At 39.0% G+C, this 14485-nt stretch overlaps 1 protein-coding gene across 1 annotated transcript in view; it reads left to right on the top strand.

The window, feature by feature from the left end:
- The window catches only part of THADA (THADA armadillo repeat containing), a 214282-nt gene that overhangs the window by 182982 nt on the left and 16815 nt on the right, over positions 1-14485 (top strand). The window contains exons 36-37 of the mRNA XM_053936896.1: positions 161-305; positions 3436-3564. Coding sequence (XP_053792871.1) covers positions 161-305; positions 3436-3564 — 274 coding nt within the window. The remainder of the gene's footprint in view (positions 1-160; positions 306-3435; positions 3565-14485) is intronic.

Below are 14485 nucleotides of genomic sequence, written 5' to 3'. Positions count from 1 at the left end.
ATAGTAAAAGAAAATTTCCCAACTTTTAAATGCTCATGTGGGTTTCACCCTGTTTTGGAAAAACTGGGCATTTACTAATGAGCAATCTCCTTTAGACAGGCCATAGTTCAGTGTGATGGTAAGAGGTACGTCATACTTCTCATATGTCTTGTGCTTCCAGATTTCAGAAGAAGTCTTGAAAAAATGGGTTCAGCTGATAGTGTATTTTTGTGAAGATGAGCAAGAGACAGAGATGCTGTTAGCAGCTGCTGACGTTCTTCAAAGTATAACATCATTCCTTCTGAGCAGTGAGAAGCTCATTCTTGGTAAGTAGCTTGAAAGTAATTTTCTGGATCTTTTTTATGAAATCCATTAAAACATGATTTCAAATGTATGTCTATGCACAGTCAAAACATAATTACATCAAACAGAGGGTTTTGAAAATTTTAATAGGATTTAATTACTAAACATATAGATTTATTTAAATTCTGGTAGAAAAAGCACGTGTGCCCAAGCTCTGGCAATAACTCAGCAGAAGGGGCACATGAGATGTTGTTAAGTCTCCAGGTCACTATACACTGCTGTACAGAATTACTGGCTTGCAATTGTTCTGTGGTTTGAATCTTTCTGCAGTACTCTGTTGGTGAGCTGGACATAGTTTAGTTTAACACTGGGAGTGTAACAAAGCTGTGCTGGCTGGATGTTGAATTGAAGGGCTTCAGTCTAGAAATGAGAGACACGTTCTACTATAAGAATGATTAATAATTGGATCACATTATATCTCCAGGTATAAGGATTTTTAATTTAAGTTAACATTAGACTGTCTCTTTAGAAAACAAAGAAAGAGGGAGAACAAACAAAACCTACATGGCCTTATTCAACAGTACCTTAGTGACTGGGAGGCAAAGCTAAGTGAAACTCTGTTTTGTTCTGGAGAATAGATGGGGCTTTTTTTTTAGCTTTTTTTCCCCCCCTGCCTTTTGTGACTAGAAAATGGGGGAATTTTATGACTAAAGGGCCAGGAGATATGCAAGAATAGGTAGTACTAGATGATAAAGAAATTATTTTGCATCCTGAACAGGACAGACAGTTTTAGATACTTTTAACTCCATGATACTTCATTCCAGTGTAGTTATGTAAATGTTTTTAGTTTAAGTAGCTTCAGTCCATCCATGTGACCTGGATACAAATATCTCTTATACAAAAAGAACAGTGTATTTCTTAATCTGTAGATAGTGGTTTTGGGAAAAATCAGCTGCTATTTTGAGATGTGCCTTTTAAGAGGTATTGGTAACATTCACCAGAGCTAAATCTGTATGAGGTAGACATTGCACTATTAAGTGTTCATAGTATCAGCTCTGGAAATCTTAACCTTCACCATCTAGATAAAGCTCTTCATAATACAGACATCATTACCATTTTATTTCACATTAAAAGAGTGGAAGTATTGGAGTGAAAAACTCCCAAATGCTGTGCTACTCATCTGTTATTATGTGGATGTGGTCCATAGATGATGGACAGCAGTTTCCTCTTTGATGTCAAAACAGTTGCTGATTTCCATGCTTTCCAGTCAGGCAGATGTGAAGGTCTGAAATAAAAAATAGCAGCAGTTTGTATCCTGTGTAAAATCCTAACAAAATAAATGAAACCAGACAAGTAAACAAAAATAAATGTTCCCCAAACAGCCCAGAAGATAGAGCCCCAAGGCCTCAGTGGCCAAACCGTCTGAATTAGCTCTTTACTCTGAAAATTCATCCAGGGGAAGAAAGATGCAGAGCTGACCCTTCATAGTACCTAGAATTGTCAATCTGGAGATCTTCACAACTGTGAAACTGTCAGTACTGCAGTGAGGAGTTTGGAAAATCAGGGGCATGGGCTGGTGATCAGTAGTAGTGATACAAACAAAGAATAATTCCCTTAAAGGGGTTGTGTGCATGTAAACAGCTGTGACTTCCATGCTTCTTCTGCATCAGCTTTCTTGACCACATATAGTAAAAAGTAGGAGTTAAAGGAAACTGTGGTTGTATGAAATGGAGTTGTAGTCAGTCCCAAGAGCTTCCATTACTATGTTCCTAAGAGAAAGAGGGTGAATACCTGTCTGTATGTTCTGGGTGACCACATCATCTCTTCATCAAGCTGCCTGAGGGTTCAGAAAAAGTCTTTATGCAAATTCCCTTTGCAACTTCCACTGCTTCTGGAGATACAGTAGAAATTTGTTTAGGTGGGAAATCTGGCAACTGAATCTGTAAGGGAATAATTATTCTGCCCTAGCTGTACCAGTATAACATTATTGAGTGTGTCATGCTAGGAAAAAAACAACTTCTTTCTGAAATAATTATACTTCATGACATTGCCACATAGGGAAGTTACAGGTAATACAGGAATGCTTCTTCTGCCTGTGTAGTAAAGCCTAGAGCAATTTACTTTGGCCAAGCAGTGAAATACAGTTGTCTGGCTAAGCCTTGTAATACAAATCTCTGATAGAACTGCTGAAAACATGGTAGAAAAAAATCAGCAATGAAACACAACTCTTTTGTTGTCTGTGGTCACCAGAAAGTAATATCTAAGAGCTGGCTGCATCTAAAAGTGAGCTTCCAGTGGATTCCTTTAATCAGGGTGTTCAACAAGACCTGAAAAGTCAACTAAAAATACACCAGCAAACCTAGGAGTACAGACATGTGACTTAAGCTAGGCATGCATGGTGTGGCAGCAGTAAATGGCATGAGGGTCTGTAAGGGAAGCATGGCTTGTGAGATGTGGATTGCCACTGGGGTGGTGTGTGCTATCTGCCTGCTTGGGTGTTACCACATCAGCACCTCCCTCTTTGGCACTTATCTCAGGTTAGCCTTAGCTGTGTACGTGTAATCACCCCAGGGACTGAACTTGTTTCCAACAGAGGATGGGTGTAAGGCTGGCAGGGCCTGCTGGTGAGTGCTGGGGACAGGTAGATGGGGGAGAAGGAGGTGATGGGTAGATCCCTGGAAGGTGTGGTCAGTTGCTCTTTCCAGCAGGGAGTGGCACTTCTGTCCAGCACTACTGGCAGTATCTGAAGAAAGCTTGGTTTGGCAGCCTCTGCTCCAGGCAGATTACAGCAGCAAGTCCGTGATGCATGTGTTAGTCAGTGATCAATCTGCAACCACAGAATTTTTGAAGTTGCCGAACAGGAATTCTGCACTCCTAGAAATTGTAGAAAATGGAGAGCACTCATGACTAAAGTTGAACCCAGGTAGAGAGGCCCATTCTCTTATCTGTTGTCCACTGTTTTAAACCAAGCTGAGTCTGCCACCTAGATAAGGTTTACAGATGCTGAAAATACTTCAGTTGCCAGTCTTTTTTCCCAGTGATTTGCCAATGCCTTTCATGTCTTGTGTTTAGGTGTGGAAACAGAGCTCTCTAACTTTTTTTGAATGCATATAAGAAATAGAACTCTTAATTTTTCTCCACAAATAAATATAGGACTGTCTGATACCCTTGGTCTGTGGAAATGTGTGATTCTACTGCTGCAGAATGAAGACTTGGTAGTAAGGGATGCTGCTGCTGAAGTGATACAAGTGGCACAGTCAGAGAAAAAGAGCAATGAAGGAGGTATGTTAACATTACTTCTAAATATTATTGAATGCTTGGGAGGCAAAAGTGTTTCTCTTCTCATCACAAATTTCCTGCTAACTGTAAGGTACTTCATCCATCTCCTATAAATACGTACCATAAAAGATAACAGCAAATATGATGCCCACCATGCTTTATTATTTTTCCTTTACTGTTCTTGGTTTAATTTGCATATTATTACATGGAGATGTAAAAAAGACAACAGCAGGACTCAGCTTTATGGTTTGTGCTGTGATGAGTCAATATTCACATAATCTCAGTTTGAAAGTTCTTTAATACCAGCTCTGGTGTAATAATGCAGTGCAAGACACTCCTTGAATCCCACATTGTTATAAGAGCCTAATCACAGATAGGAATCTAGGAAGCAGTATTCAACTCATTGATTCATTATTAGACCTTGAAATCCATTTAGATCCAGATCAACAAAGACAATTCACAACATACCCACAATGTGCTTTTAAGGATGTGGGCCTTTTTGTCTGCTTGCCCTAATTTACTCAACCATGTTAATTTTAAAATAGCCACAAAACTTGAGTAAGCTTAACTAATTAACGTGCTTCACTTTGAGAGTCTTTGCTGACACATTCTTCCATGTTGTGAATAAATTAGAGCTTACTACCAAACTCATCTCTCTCTGGTGGTCCCTGGTCTGTGCTACTCAGTAATGCCTGTATCAACTTGTCTGCTTAGTCAGCCCTCTCCATGCTTCTCAACTTCTGCTAGGCTGGAGATAAAGCAGCTCTGTGGTTTAAAAAAAATTAAGAAAAGGCAGTAAAATTATGTTTGCCACTGTTGTAGATAGAAGAAGCCAGGAATCTGCTTGTGTGGCAAGTATGGTTTTGATCTGGCACTGTTCAGGTGCTGAGCTGTGTGGTGGAAGGAGGTAAAAGGAGGGATTTCCTGCTTTCCTGTTCCTGTTAAATCCCACAGCTCTGATTCCAGCACTGGCATCACAGCTCTGACAGTTTCTCTAGTCCTAGCTACAGCTCTCTTGAGTATCAATGGGCTCTGTGTGCACATGCCTCAGGTCCCCAGTGCTGGCCTTTGGGGCATCTTCAAGTGTCTCAAGATGGTACTTTCTTTGGGTGTACCAAATAAGGCAGTGCTGGATTGTTTCTCTGACTCCTGTATCTTCTCCGTTCTTCCTGTTGCATCCTGGTGCCAAGGGATATTTTCCTGTAACTGGATGAGAGCTCTGTCCTCTGTCTCCTAATTAATACTAAGATCACCTCAGTGCTTGCTCTTACAGCTTACCACTCTGTAAAGCTGAAGTGACCATAATTGAGAAGATAACATAATAATAGTTTTTTATTGCTATGTTCCTAATTAGGGTAGAGACCCCGCTCCCCAAACTTATGTTAACCCCTTAGTTACACTTAGCTGCGCCTTCCTGTTTTTGCGTTTAAACTTCTTGCAATGAAATGAATGTCTGTATTCTGTGACTAGAAAAGAATGCTGCATTTGAAAAGAGATAATTCAATTTCCTTTCATGTGCATTTTTCATCATTGATGTTCCTTCCTGTGATCTTTTTTCCCCACTAAACTATTTTCACTTTTCGTGATTTGCTTTCTAGCTTTTGGGGGAGCAATTTTGCCCTTGTGGTTTTTATTTATAACCAGATTAAAATAAGCTCATCTTTGTATGTTGCTTGTTTACTTTCATTTACCCCCTTTCTTTTCATGTTCATGTGAGAGTATGCAATATGTTTGTGTCTGTGGTTTAGACATTTCATGGATCACCAGACCTCTCCATCGTGGGAATTTTCAAATTACATTCAAATATCTGCTTATTTTTTTTCAAGTTTTCATACCATGAAAGTCTGATTTTTCATCACAGCACTGACTTTAAGATAACTGAACCCATAGACTGAAATTCATAGAAGCTGTGAAACAGCTCTCTTTAAAATTCTTACTTTGTAGCAAATTACTGGATATGGTAAATTAACTGACTTTTCATTTCCATTATACGATGATAAATTAGTATTGTGGCCCAGTAGTTTTGTCAGAGATCAGAGAGATGGCTTGAGATCAGAAAGAGGAATAGATGTTTAGAAACCTGTTTTCATACATTCTGTAATTGTTTCACTTTTATATCATTACCATTACCACTAGCTAACAGGAGAGAGTAAAGAGACAATTAAAATTTCAGCTTCATTTGTGCATCAAAAGTGTTGTGTATCCTAGTAGCCATTATATTTCCAGAAATACTGCACTGTTGGAATAGGTTATGGTGTGTTTCATCTTTTACTGCTGTTAATTTGCCATACAGAGAGGAGGAATGCTGTTCACAAAAATACAAGCTCTGGACTTGCCAGAAATTTTGGTGCTAGTATCTTCATATCAACTCTTTACAAAATCCTCTTTTCTCACTGTGTACATAGCATGTAAGGGAGGAGTAGCCTATGGCTGCCTGCAGAAGAACTGCATTTATTGTCAGCTTAGGGAATCATGTCATAAGTGCTTCATCTATATTGAGATCCAGAAGAATTTGTGATTGTAGCCTGGCAACTGCCCCTGCCCTTCCTGTGTAATACAAGCTAGCATCTTGTTTTCATGTGGAAGAGTAGAGTAGGAAAGGTTATGTACTTGTGTGTTACAGTCAGATCAAGGCTGAATTACCATCCTGTTCAGCAGAGCAAGGTGAAGTTGGACTGTTGTTAAGAGTAGCAAAGTTATTTCCACAGACTGTTCATAGAGCTTTTGTAGCATGGTTCTCCTTTACATGCATGTTGCTGAATAACAGCAGAAACATGTAGCTGTATGATAGTGTCAAATAATAGGTATTTTCATGTCATTTATAGATGGTGAAACTGGAGGCAAATGATCCTGTCTATTATAGTGTGCTTTCACTTCCAGTAACAGCTCCTCTCTTGTGTATTTCTTTGAAATACATTAGCTCTTGGAGGAGAATATGAACTTGGTTTCTTGTGGTTCCCTCGTGGCTTTTGGCGAGGGCAAAACCCCCAGTCTCCTCAGGTAACTAATCCATGCAGCTTTGGATCACTCAAATCATGAAAGCAATAAGCTTGTGGAGTCAGAAGTATGTGATAACATGTGATACAACAATCCTGTGGAAATTGCAGCCCCATTTTCGTTTGGAAGGAGAAAAGCTCAAAAGACCAAATGCTGATAAACTGCAGGGCTCCTATCCTCACTCTACCCTACTATTTACCCCCAAGCAAAACCCTACAAGCCCTACTGTTTTCTTACAGAAGGCAGGGACTTCTACTGTTACCAGTAAAGTTAACTTTTACAATTTATTTTATTCATACAGAGAAGCTTGTTTTATGTTTTTAGTATGTGCAAAAGCTCATATTTGGTAGGGGAAGTTACTGAGGTTGGATGCTGGCAGTCATCTTCTGAGCAGAGCAGGTCAAGCAGAATCCTGCCTCACCAGAAAGGAGAAAAGCTTCTGTTTTTCTTGCTAAAAATACCAACTTAGCAGGTAGTTAAGGTTTTCCTAATAAGTGGAACAATATAAACCCCATCTGTAACTCAAGGTATTGTGTGTATGCTTTGTTGTTGTTTCCTCATGCATTGAGGTGTAAACCTCTGGCGGATTGTTTTATTCCTTTTAGTATGAGGGAGGGTACAGGAAGTATTGTATTCAGTGTAAAGGTAGAATAGTTGCTTTGAAATCTAATTAAATTAGTGACCCATGGCTGTGTAAAGTCTAGACCTATTCACAACAGCATTTTTTATACAAGAGGGTTACTCCTTAGAAGAAAGATGATTTAAGTTGGGGAAACAGGAGTGCTTTTTCCCTACTGGTGATCGCTTTGCTAAATATCCTGCAAAATTCAAGTAACTGTGTTAGAATAAAAGCTGTATTGATTGGTGCCATTTTCCTCTATGATTTTTTTTTTAATCTAGAGAAGAATTATATGAAGTAAAGTTATGAGCTTGTCAGTATTAGAGAAGTTTGAATAAACTTATTTTTCTACCATTATAGCCAAGCAAATCAAATTCTATAAAATTCTATATTAAAAAAACACCTTTAGTCAGCTTAACCTTTATGTTGGTAAATTACCAAATTAGACTTAAATGAGTTGAAGAGCATATTTAGTGTCATCAGCATTAGCACCAATTTAGCTGATTTTTAAAATTGAGCTGAATTAAGCTTAGATGAGCAATTAGATTTGCAAACTTTAGGAAATCTTTTGAAAATGCCTGAATGATTTAGCAGCCTAAATACTCTTCTGGAATATAATTGAGGACTTCAGGAAATTTCTGCTACTTTTGTTGTGAAATAGCAGCTTTGTACAGAGATGAGCAAGTGAGCTCCTGGGCTCAGCTGTGTGGCTGCAGCAGAGCTCGTGCAGCCCAGGGCAGGTAAATGGCCCACTCTGAGCACCACCTTCACTGGGTGCAGTGGGAGCATCTTTGAAAATCAGTCTAATGTTATTGTTACAGCTCTGTGTTTTTGAGTAATTCTGAGCATGATGTAGTCAGTTTTAATCCACTGGCTAAAATTTCAGATATATTAACTCAGGTCCTTTGGTTCCATTTCACATGCTTAAGAAATAAGCAATAGCTGATACTCCTGTGCCAGGAGTTTCTGAGCAAAAGGCAGAGTTCTCTTTTCTTCTCTTGATGGTTGCTCCCTTCTTAATAGATTGTACTTTTTCTTTTTTGGGAAAATAATCAGTGAAAGTGGCAAGTGTCCTGCTTTTTGATTCACCAGCAAGGAAGAAATTAATTTATTAGCTGGCTGACTTAAAGATGCTGACTCCACCTTCTGAACTGACTTTCCACCATCCTATTGGGAAGGGGATGGCACTACAGAGCAGACTGAGTTAAGAGCTGAGTGTTGACTCTTTCATGGCCCACACCACTTCAGGTTTATCTTACTGTTTCAGGCATGTAGGAGCATTTCAGCAACTTTTATTTTGTTTATTGGCCAGCGAGTATAAATGTGTGTAAAGGGAAAGTTAAAATGTGCTGCTTGAGGTGGTGGTGGGGGAAGAAAAAATATCACTGAATTAGATTGAAGCACTAAAACATTTTCATGGTGTCTCTGAATTCTCTTATAGATTTAGAAAGACTTTTGACCTAACCATCTGACTGGGTAGAATCTTTCTTTGTGAACCATGCTGTCACCTCGGCATGGAGAAGAGCAAAGCTGCTTGTTGCTTGCACCTCAATTTTCTTTTTCACACATCATTAGTATAAAAGTCAAGGCAAATTCAAACCAAACTTCTTCATGAACCTAGAGTAGGTGTGACTGTCATGATTGTGAGTGGAAGAAGGTTTATGTGTGGGGGTTTTTTTTTGGCACGGTGATGGTGTGAATAAGCCTTAGTAGAGGTAGGGGAAGTTAAGGGATGATCAGACTTGTTATATTAACATTTGAAAGAAACAAGGGGAGAAGAAATCCTGCTCAGATTTATGTTTCTTGTTCTTGTCCTCTAAAAATCTTCTTGCTGAACCTAAAGCTGTGCAAAAGGTTTCATACATATGTGCCCTATGAAGATCTAGTAAATCACTTGAGAAAGAGATAAGAGATAAGCAGTCTGTGTGATGTTAATGCAACACAATGGTCTGGCAGTCATCATCAACACCACAGGTGATATCAGCAAATCATGGGTGACTGGCATGATCCCAAAACTTGTACCCCAAATGTCCTTTACAACTAGTCTATGAAGCATTTCAGGACAAGTGGCTCAGATTTCATCTACTCCAGTTGCTAGTGAAACAGCTATGAGTAAGTGCTGGGCAAACCTAAAATGCTGAATGGACCTTGGTAGTGTTTAAATGCTAAAAATACCATTAACATTACTGGTGTTTAGCTGCACAGTAAAAGCATCCTACATACTGCATGGGAAACAGTAAAGAAAGATATTTTACTTTATTCACTGCCTCATTTGCTTGTTGGCATTTGAAATTGTATTCAAACTATTCATTAATGTAAGAGCCAACTTTGTCCATAGCAAAAGGGGCTTTTCTTGCTCATGTTTATCATTGGGTAAATGCATTAAATAGATTTCTTAAAGCTTTAGCTCATGAGCATGTCAAGTTAACCCCCCTCTCCCCAGACCCGTTTACTTGCCAAGTGCTAAGTCCATGCTGTGGGATTGGAGATGGGAAAATAACTGGGGGTTAGAACCTGTGCCCCACTGCTGTGTGCAATATGCATATTTTAAGTCGCTGTGTCTCTCTTAATGAAATAAAGAAGAGATGCCAGCAAACTGTTCAGAACTCTCCTTTTCATGTGATTTCATGTCTTCATCCTCTTGCCAGACTAGGGGATAGATTAACCATGTTTTGCTCTACTTCCTTGCTGGTGTAGCCTTCCAGTGAGGCAAGTGGGAGGACCGTGGTGAATAAAACAAATGTCTGATCCTGGACGAAGATTAGCGTGTAGGGTTATACTTTTCTCATGCGCTAGGTGACTTGCCCTGATGTTCAGGTTAGGCTAATGGGCCTCTGAGGCCCCAGACAGCTCTTTTAGTTGTGGCTCTTAAAACCAGTTCTGGCAGCTGCCTGGCTTTGAGGAATAAATGGTAATTGCCCAAACATAAACTAGGGAATTGCATGCATGCAGACTGGTTTAAGGATGCATTAACCAGCAAGATCATAGGTGATAAAATTTCCTTTGCTTGATTAAAGTCAAACTTGTGCATTTTATTCTCTATTCTGAAATTGATTTTCCTCTGTTTAGAGGTTTGATGGAGGGGTTACAAAAAGCACAAAGTCAGAACCTGGCTGTAGAAAGAGCTTGCTGACACTGCTGCCTGGAGCTCTTCCACTAGCCAGCCTGAGAGTGGAGTGGTTGGTAGTGCTGTAGGTGGGTGGCTACAGCTGCACGCAGAAGACTGAACACTTTCATTCTAGACATGTGACTTGCTGTGATGCAGCTCCTATGGTGTGGAAAGTTAACAGCTTCCCTCAAATGGATGAATTTCAGGTCCTTGCTTATGCCATGGATAGGTAAAAACAGTGCTTTGGAAAGACCATTTAAAATGCACTTACTGCCTTCCATGATTTTCAAGCTGCCTTGAGAATTGCTTGTAATTTTGGAATCTGTTGGTGAGAAAAATCCAAACAGATCTTGTGATATGCCACAGATTCTTGGGCACAGTCCAGAAGTTCTCACAGTGTTGTCTGGGTTACTAATGGAAAACTGCTAATCATATTAGCCAAAATATATTTATGTTCCCTGTACTGGGGACAACTGGAAAGAAGGTAAATGAAATTTTTTTTTCTGGAACCAGCTCAAGGTTTTGCTTCTGCTTTGTGAGTATTCTTGATAACTGCATTCTGGTAACTAGATGTGCAGGTCACTAAACTGAATTTCTAAGCCTGCTATGAAAGAGGAGTCTTTTGAGCTGAATGTTAGGATTTAAATGGGAGGCATTTATCCAAATGGCCTTTAAGCAGTGCAAAGCAGAATAGACATAGATAAGACCATCCAGGCAGAAGAGAATATGAAAAAGATGCAATACAGTCAAAAGCAGAAAAAAATCACAGCAAAGCAGAGCTGCTCCTGTTGCAGAATGATTTTTTTAAATTTTAAGTTTATTTTCAGAAGATTGTGTGTAGAATCTATGTGATACCCTGTTACAAGCAATGCATCTTGAGGCCTCAGTGGAGAGGTGTGAAGCAGTGGTAGCAGTTTGCAATGTTCTATCCAAACACGGTGTAGGACTTTGTATTGAGACACGGTAAGGTGATGAAATCTCTTCAGTTCAATAGATAAGACCTGTTGAGGACAGGGGGAAGGTCAGACAGCTGTGTGTGTATTCTGGGAATGCTCTGACGTGGGTCCTGGCAGAGGAGGCAGTGGCTGCTGCCCGGAATGACCAGAACACTCTGCAGGGTGAAGTGCACCACATGTTACTGAAGAGTAGTATAAACCATGAAGGGGAACATCACTGATAGACACCCTTAAGCTGTCTGTAGTTGTAGGATCATAAGTAGATGGGGGTCAAACAGAAAAAAGGACAACATTCTCCTTAAAATGTTCAGTGTTGAATCTTCTGCTTAAGGGACTCTGGCTGCATCATTTTATCCTTTCCAAGTTTTAATGGTCAATACTTCTCATTCACCTGCATGGAGAAGGATTTATGTGGAGAGATAAATATGTAAGGATGACCATTTAAATCTTGGGAAACTAAATAAGTGGCAAATACCTGTGCTATTTGGTGACTACTTGATGACTATGATGACCTCATATTTAAGAAGTTTCTTCTAGAGAGCAAAATGACACGTGGTAGAGATTATGAAACACTTACTGTGGCTAGAAGCTGTAATTTGGGTTTTTTTTTACATCTTCTGTAGTAATTCTAAGAAGGTAACAATTACAGGTCAGTTGCAAGGATGAAAGAACTGAGGTCTAGGAGTGTAAATGAATTCATCTGGTCTTTCTGCTAGAATAAATTCAGGGCTGTTTCAGAAGCAACCTATAGCCTGGTTGCATAATATTTTTATGCTAATAGGTATATTTTGTGTCTTTGTAATAGTGTTTCTGTTATGTGTGACATTCTACTTTTGCTTCCTTAAAATATCTCCTATTGTTATGAAAACTTTTGGAAGATCTGATTGGAAAGTAATTAGGTATTAAAATTGCATTTGTAGTAAGATTGCTTCCTGGTTTAATGGTGACTCTTGAATAATGTTTAACTATCTTTCTTAGATACAGAGGAAGAGTTGGCTGAAAATATGGCTTAAATATTTTGTTAGAAAACTCTTGGCTCAGAGACCCATCACTGGATTTGCTGACTGCCTTTTTTTTTTTTTTCTGATGCGAGTGTAGAGTAAGGCTGTTTGTTATCCACACCTTACCTACTAAACTTAGGAGTCTTTGTGTGTGAGCAAAATATTAATGCAGAAGCATTGACTTGAAGCCAAAGTGAATACACATGCTCCTGCAGTTCTTTATGAAACTTCCTAAGGTTATGAAGCCAGGCTTTCTGATAAAAGTGTAAAAGTGTTGTTCGTGTTGGCTTAACAAGAGTGTGCCCTTTTGATATGAGCAGAATAGCACCACTGACGATCATCATCTGCTTTGAAAGCATTTCACTTTATTTCTGAGAGAGATCTATGGTATTTTAGTCTTCAAAAAATTGCTTTGATTTTTACTCCTGATTAATTATAGAAGAAGCAAGCAGTAGTCTTAATTATCTTCATTGAGAAAGTAATTTTGCAAATTAGGCCAGTAAACTGCAAAATCAACCTCTGCAGAAGTATACAAAAACTGAAGGACTGATCATACTCTTCTGAATAGAGCTATTTTGTGCTTTCTTTAAACAAGCTGGAAGTGCAGAAGACTGAGTGCTTTGGATCAAATGTACTCTGCTCCACAAGAGCTTGACACATTGTCAGGGAAGGCCAGGGTAAAAGAAATGGTACTATTCACCCTACATTGGCTAGTTTTTACAGCTAGGCCAGGAAGAGTTGTAGGGATTTGCTGTTTTGGTTTCTTGTTTGCTTTTTGTAGCTGGCATTCTACATTGCTAATTGTGGGCATGCTAAATGCTAATAATCAAGAAAAATGTTAAGCTCTTCAATCATATCTATACTTGTGAAATATTATTTTAACAGATTTATTTAGAGATGTAACTGATGTTGTGTGATTGATGAAATTTGCCTGTAGTCTCTATGGCATTTTGCTACCATATTCAGCTCTTGTTACACCAAGGTTCAAACATTTTATTTGAATAAATTGACTCCAATTTTAGTAGTTAAAAATACTGAAATGAAACTTGAACTTACAAGGTTGCAGCTTTTTTTTCGTCCTTTATCTGTAAAACTGAAGTCTGGGCACAAATTGTGTTATTTTGCTGACCAGTTGCTCCAGTTCTTTTATTAATACTGTTTCTTCTGTTTCACTGGTACTATGACAGGATAAAGATGTTCCAAGCAGTTTCTTTTTGAAAAAACAATGGCTACCTGAGTAATTTAATATACAGATACTATTAAAAAGTAATTTTTAAAGTTAGGTTATATTGAAAAGTAGCCAAGCAACAATAAAAAAGAAAGATTGTTACTTCAAGTAGAATTGTTCATTGGTTAGGAATTGAGAAGAGGGAATAAGGAAAAGAATACTGGAGGAATCAAGGGGAGTTGCATACAAATTAAAAGAAAATAATTTCATTTTAAATGGAGCTCACTTTCTCAGAACATCCAGCTAGAGGTTAGGCATAGTTAGAAACTGGGATAGTGAAGTTGGTGGTAGCTTTTTCATCCTTTGTTACCTGGCACAGGTGAAAGCTGGAACAAATAGGGTGCTATTCTAACTGGGACTGCACAAAAAGGCTTTGGTTATCCATAGCCTGTAACCGTCCCACTCCTCCTCAGACTGCTTAAGATACAGGAGTCCAAATGGATATGGACCAGCATCTCTGATAGTTTTGGTATACTGCATATTAACTTCCCACACAGTGCAGTTGAGTACTGCATGCTAGAAGTTCTGAAGGGAAGGACTTGAGAGAGCCCTGGGCAGGCACATCCACAGACACAGGGAATTCTTTCTAAGGGCAGAGTTGGAATGCCCATCAGATCCCAGAGGTATTTCACCAAGAATGAGGAGGTGATCCATTCCTGCAAGCAGATTTTTGCACACAGAATTTCATTTGTGTGTTTGTGGGTGGGAGTGAGGTAGAGGATATAAATACCTTTGCAAACTAGCCTAAACCACCACCTTGTTTTCACGTAAGTCAGCACTCGAAGTTTTTAATGACCAAGATAATTCCTACCTGTGACGGAGTCAAAGCGGCACATTAGAACGAAAGTTGGTTTTATTATATTACTGATTTCCTGTGCCACAGCCTTCCCACTGATTTGGTTACTTTAATTCCTAGTGTGTTGGTGGGGGGAAGCAGTTGTCGGACACAATGGGCTCTTATTCAAAACCTGAGATGTGTAAAACTCAATGTCTCTTTTTTTTTTTTTTTCCTAT

Source organism: Vidua chalybeata, chromosome 3 (genome assembly GCF_026979565.1).
Source record: "Vidua chalybeata isolate OUT-0048 chromosome 3, bVidCha1 merged haplotype, whole genome shotgun sequence".
Lineage (NCBI taxonomy): Eukaryota > Metazoa > Chordata > Aves > Passeriformes > Viduidae > Vidua > Vidua chalybeata.
This window is presented reverse-complemented; position numbering and strand designations above follow the sequence as displayed.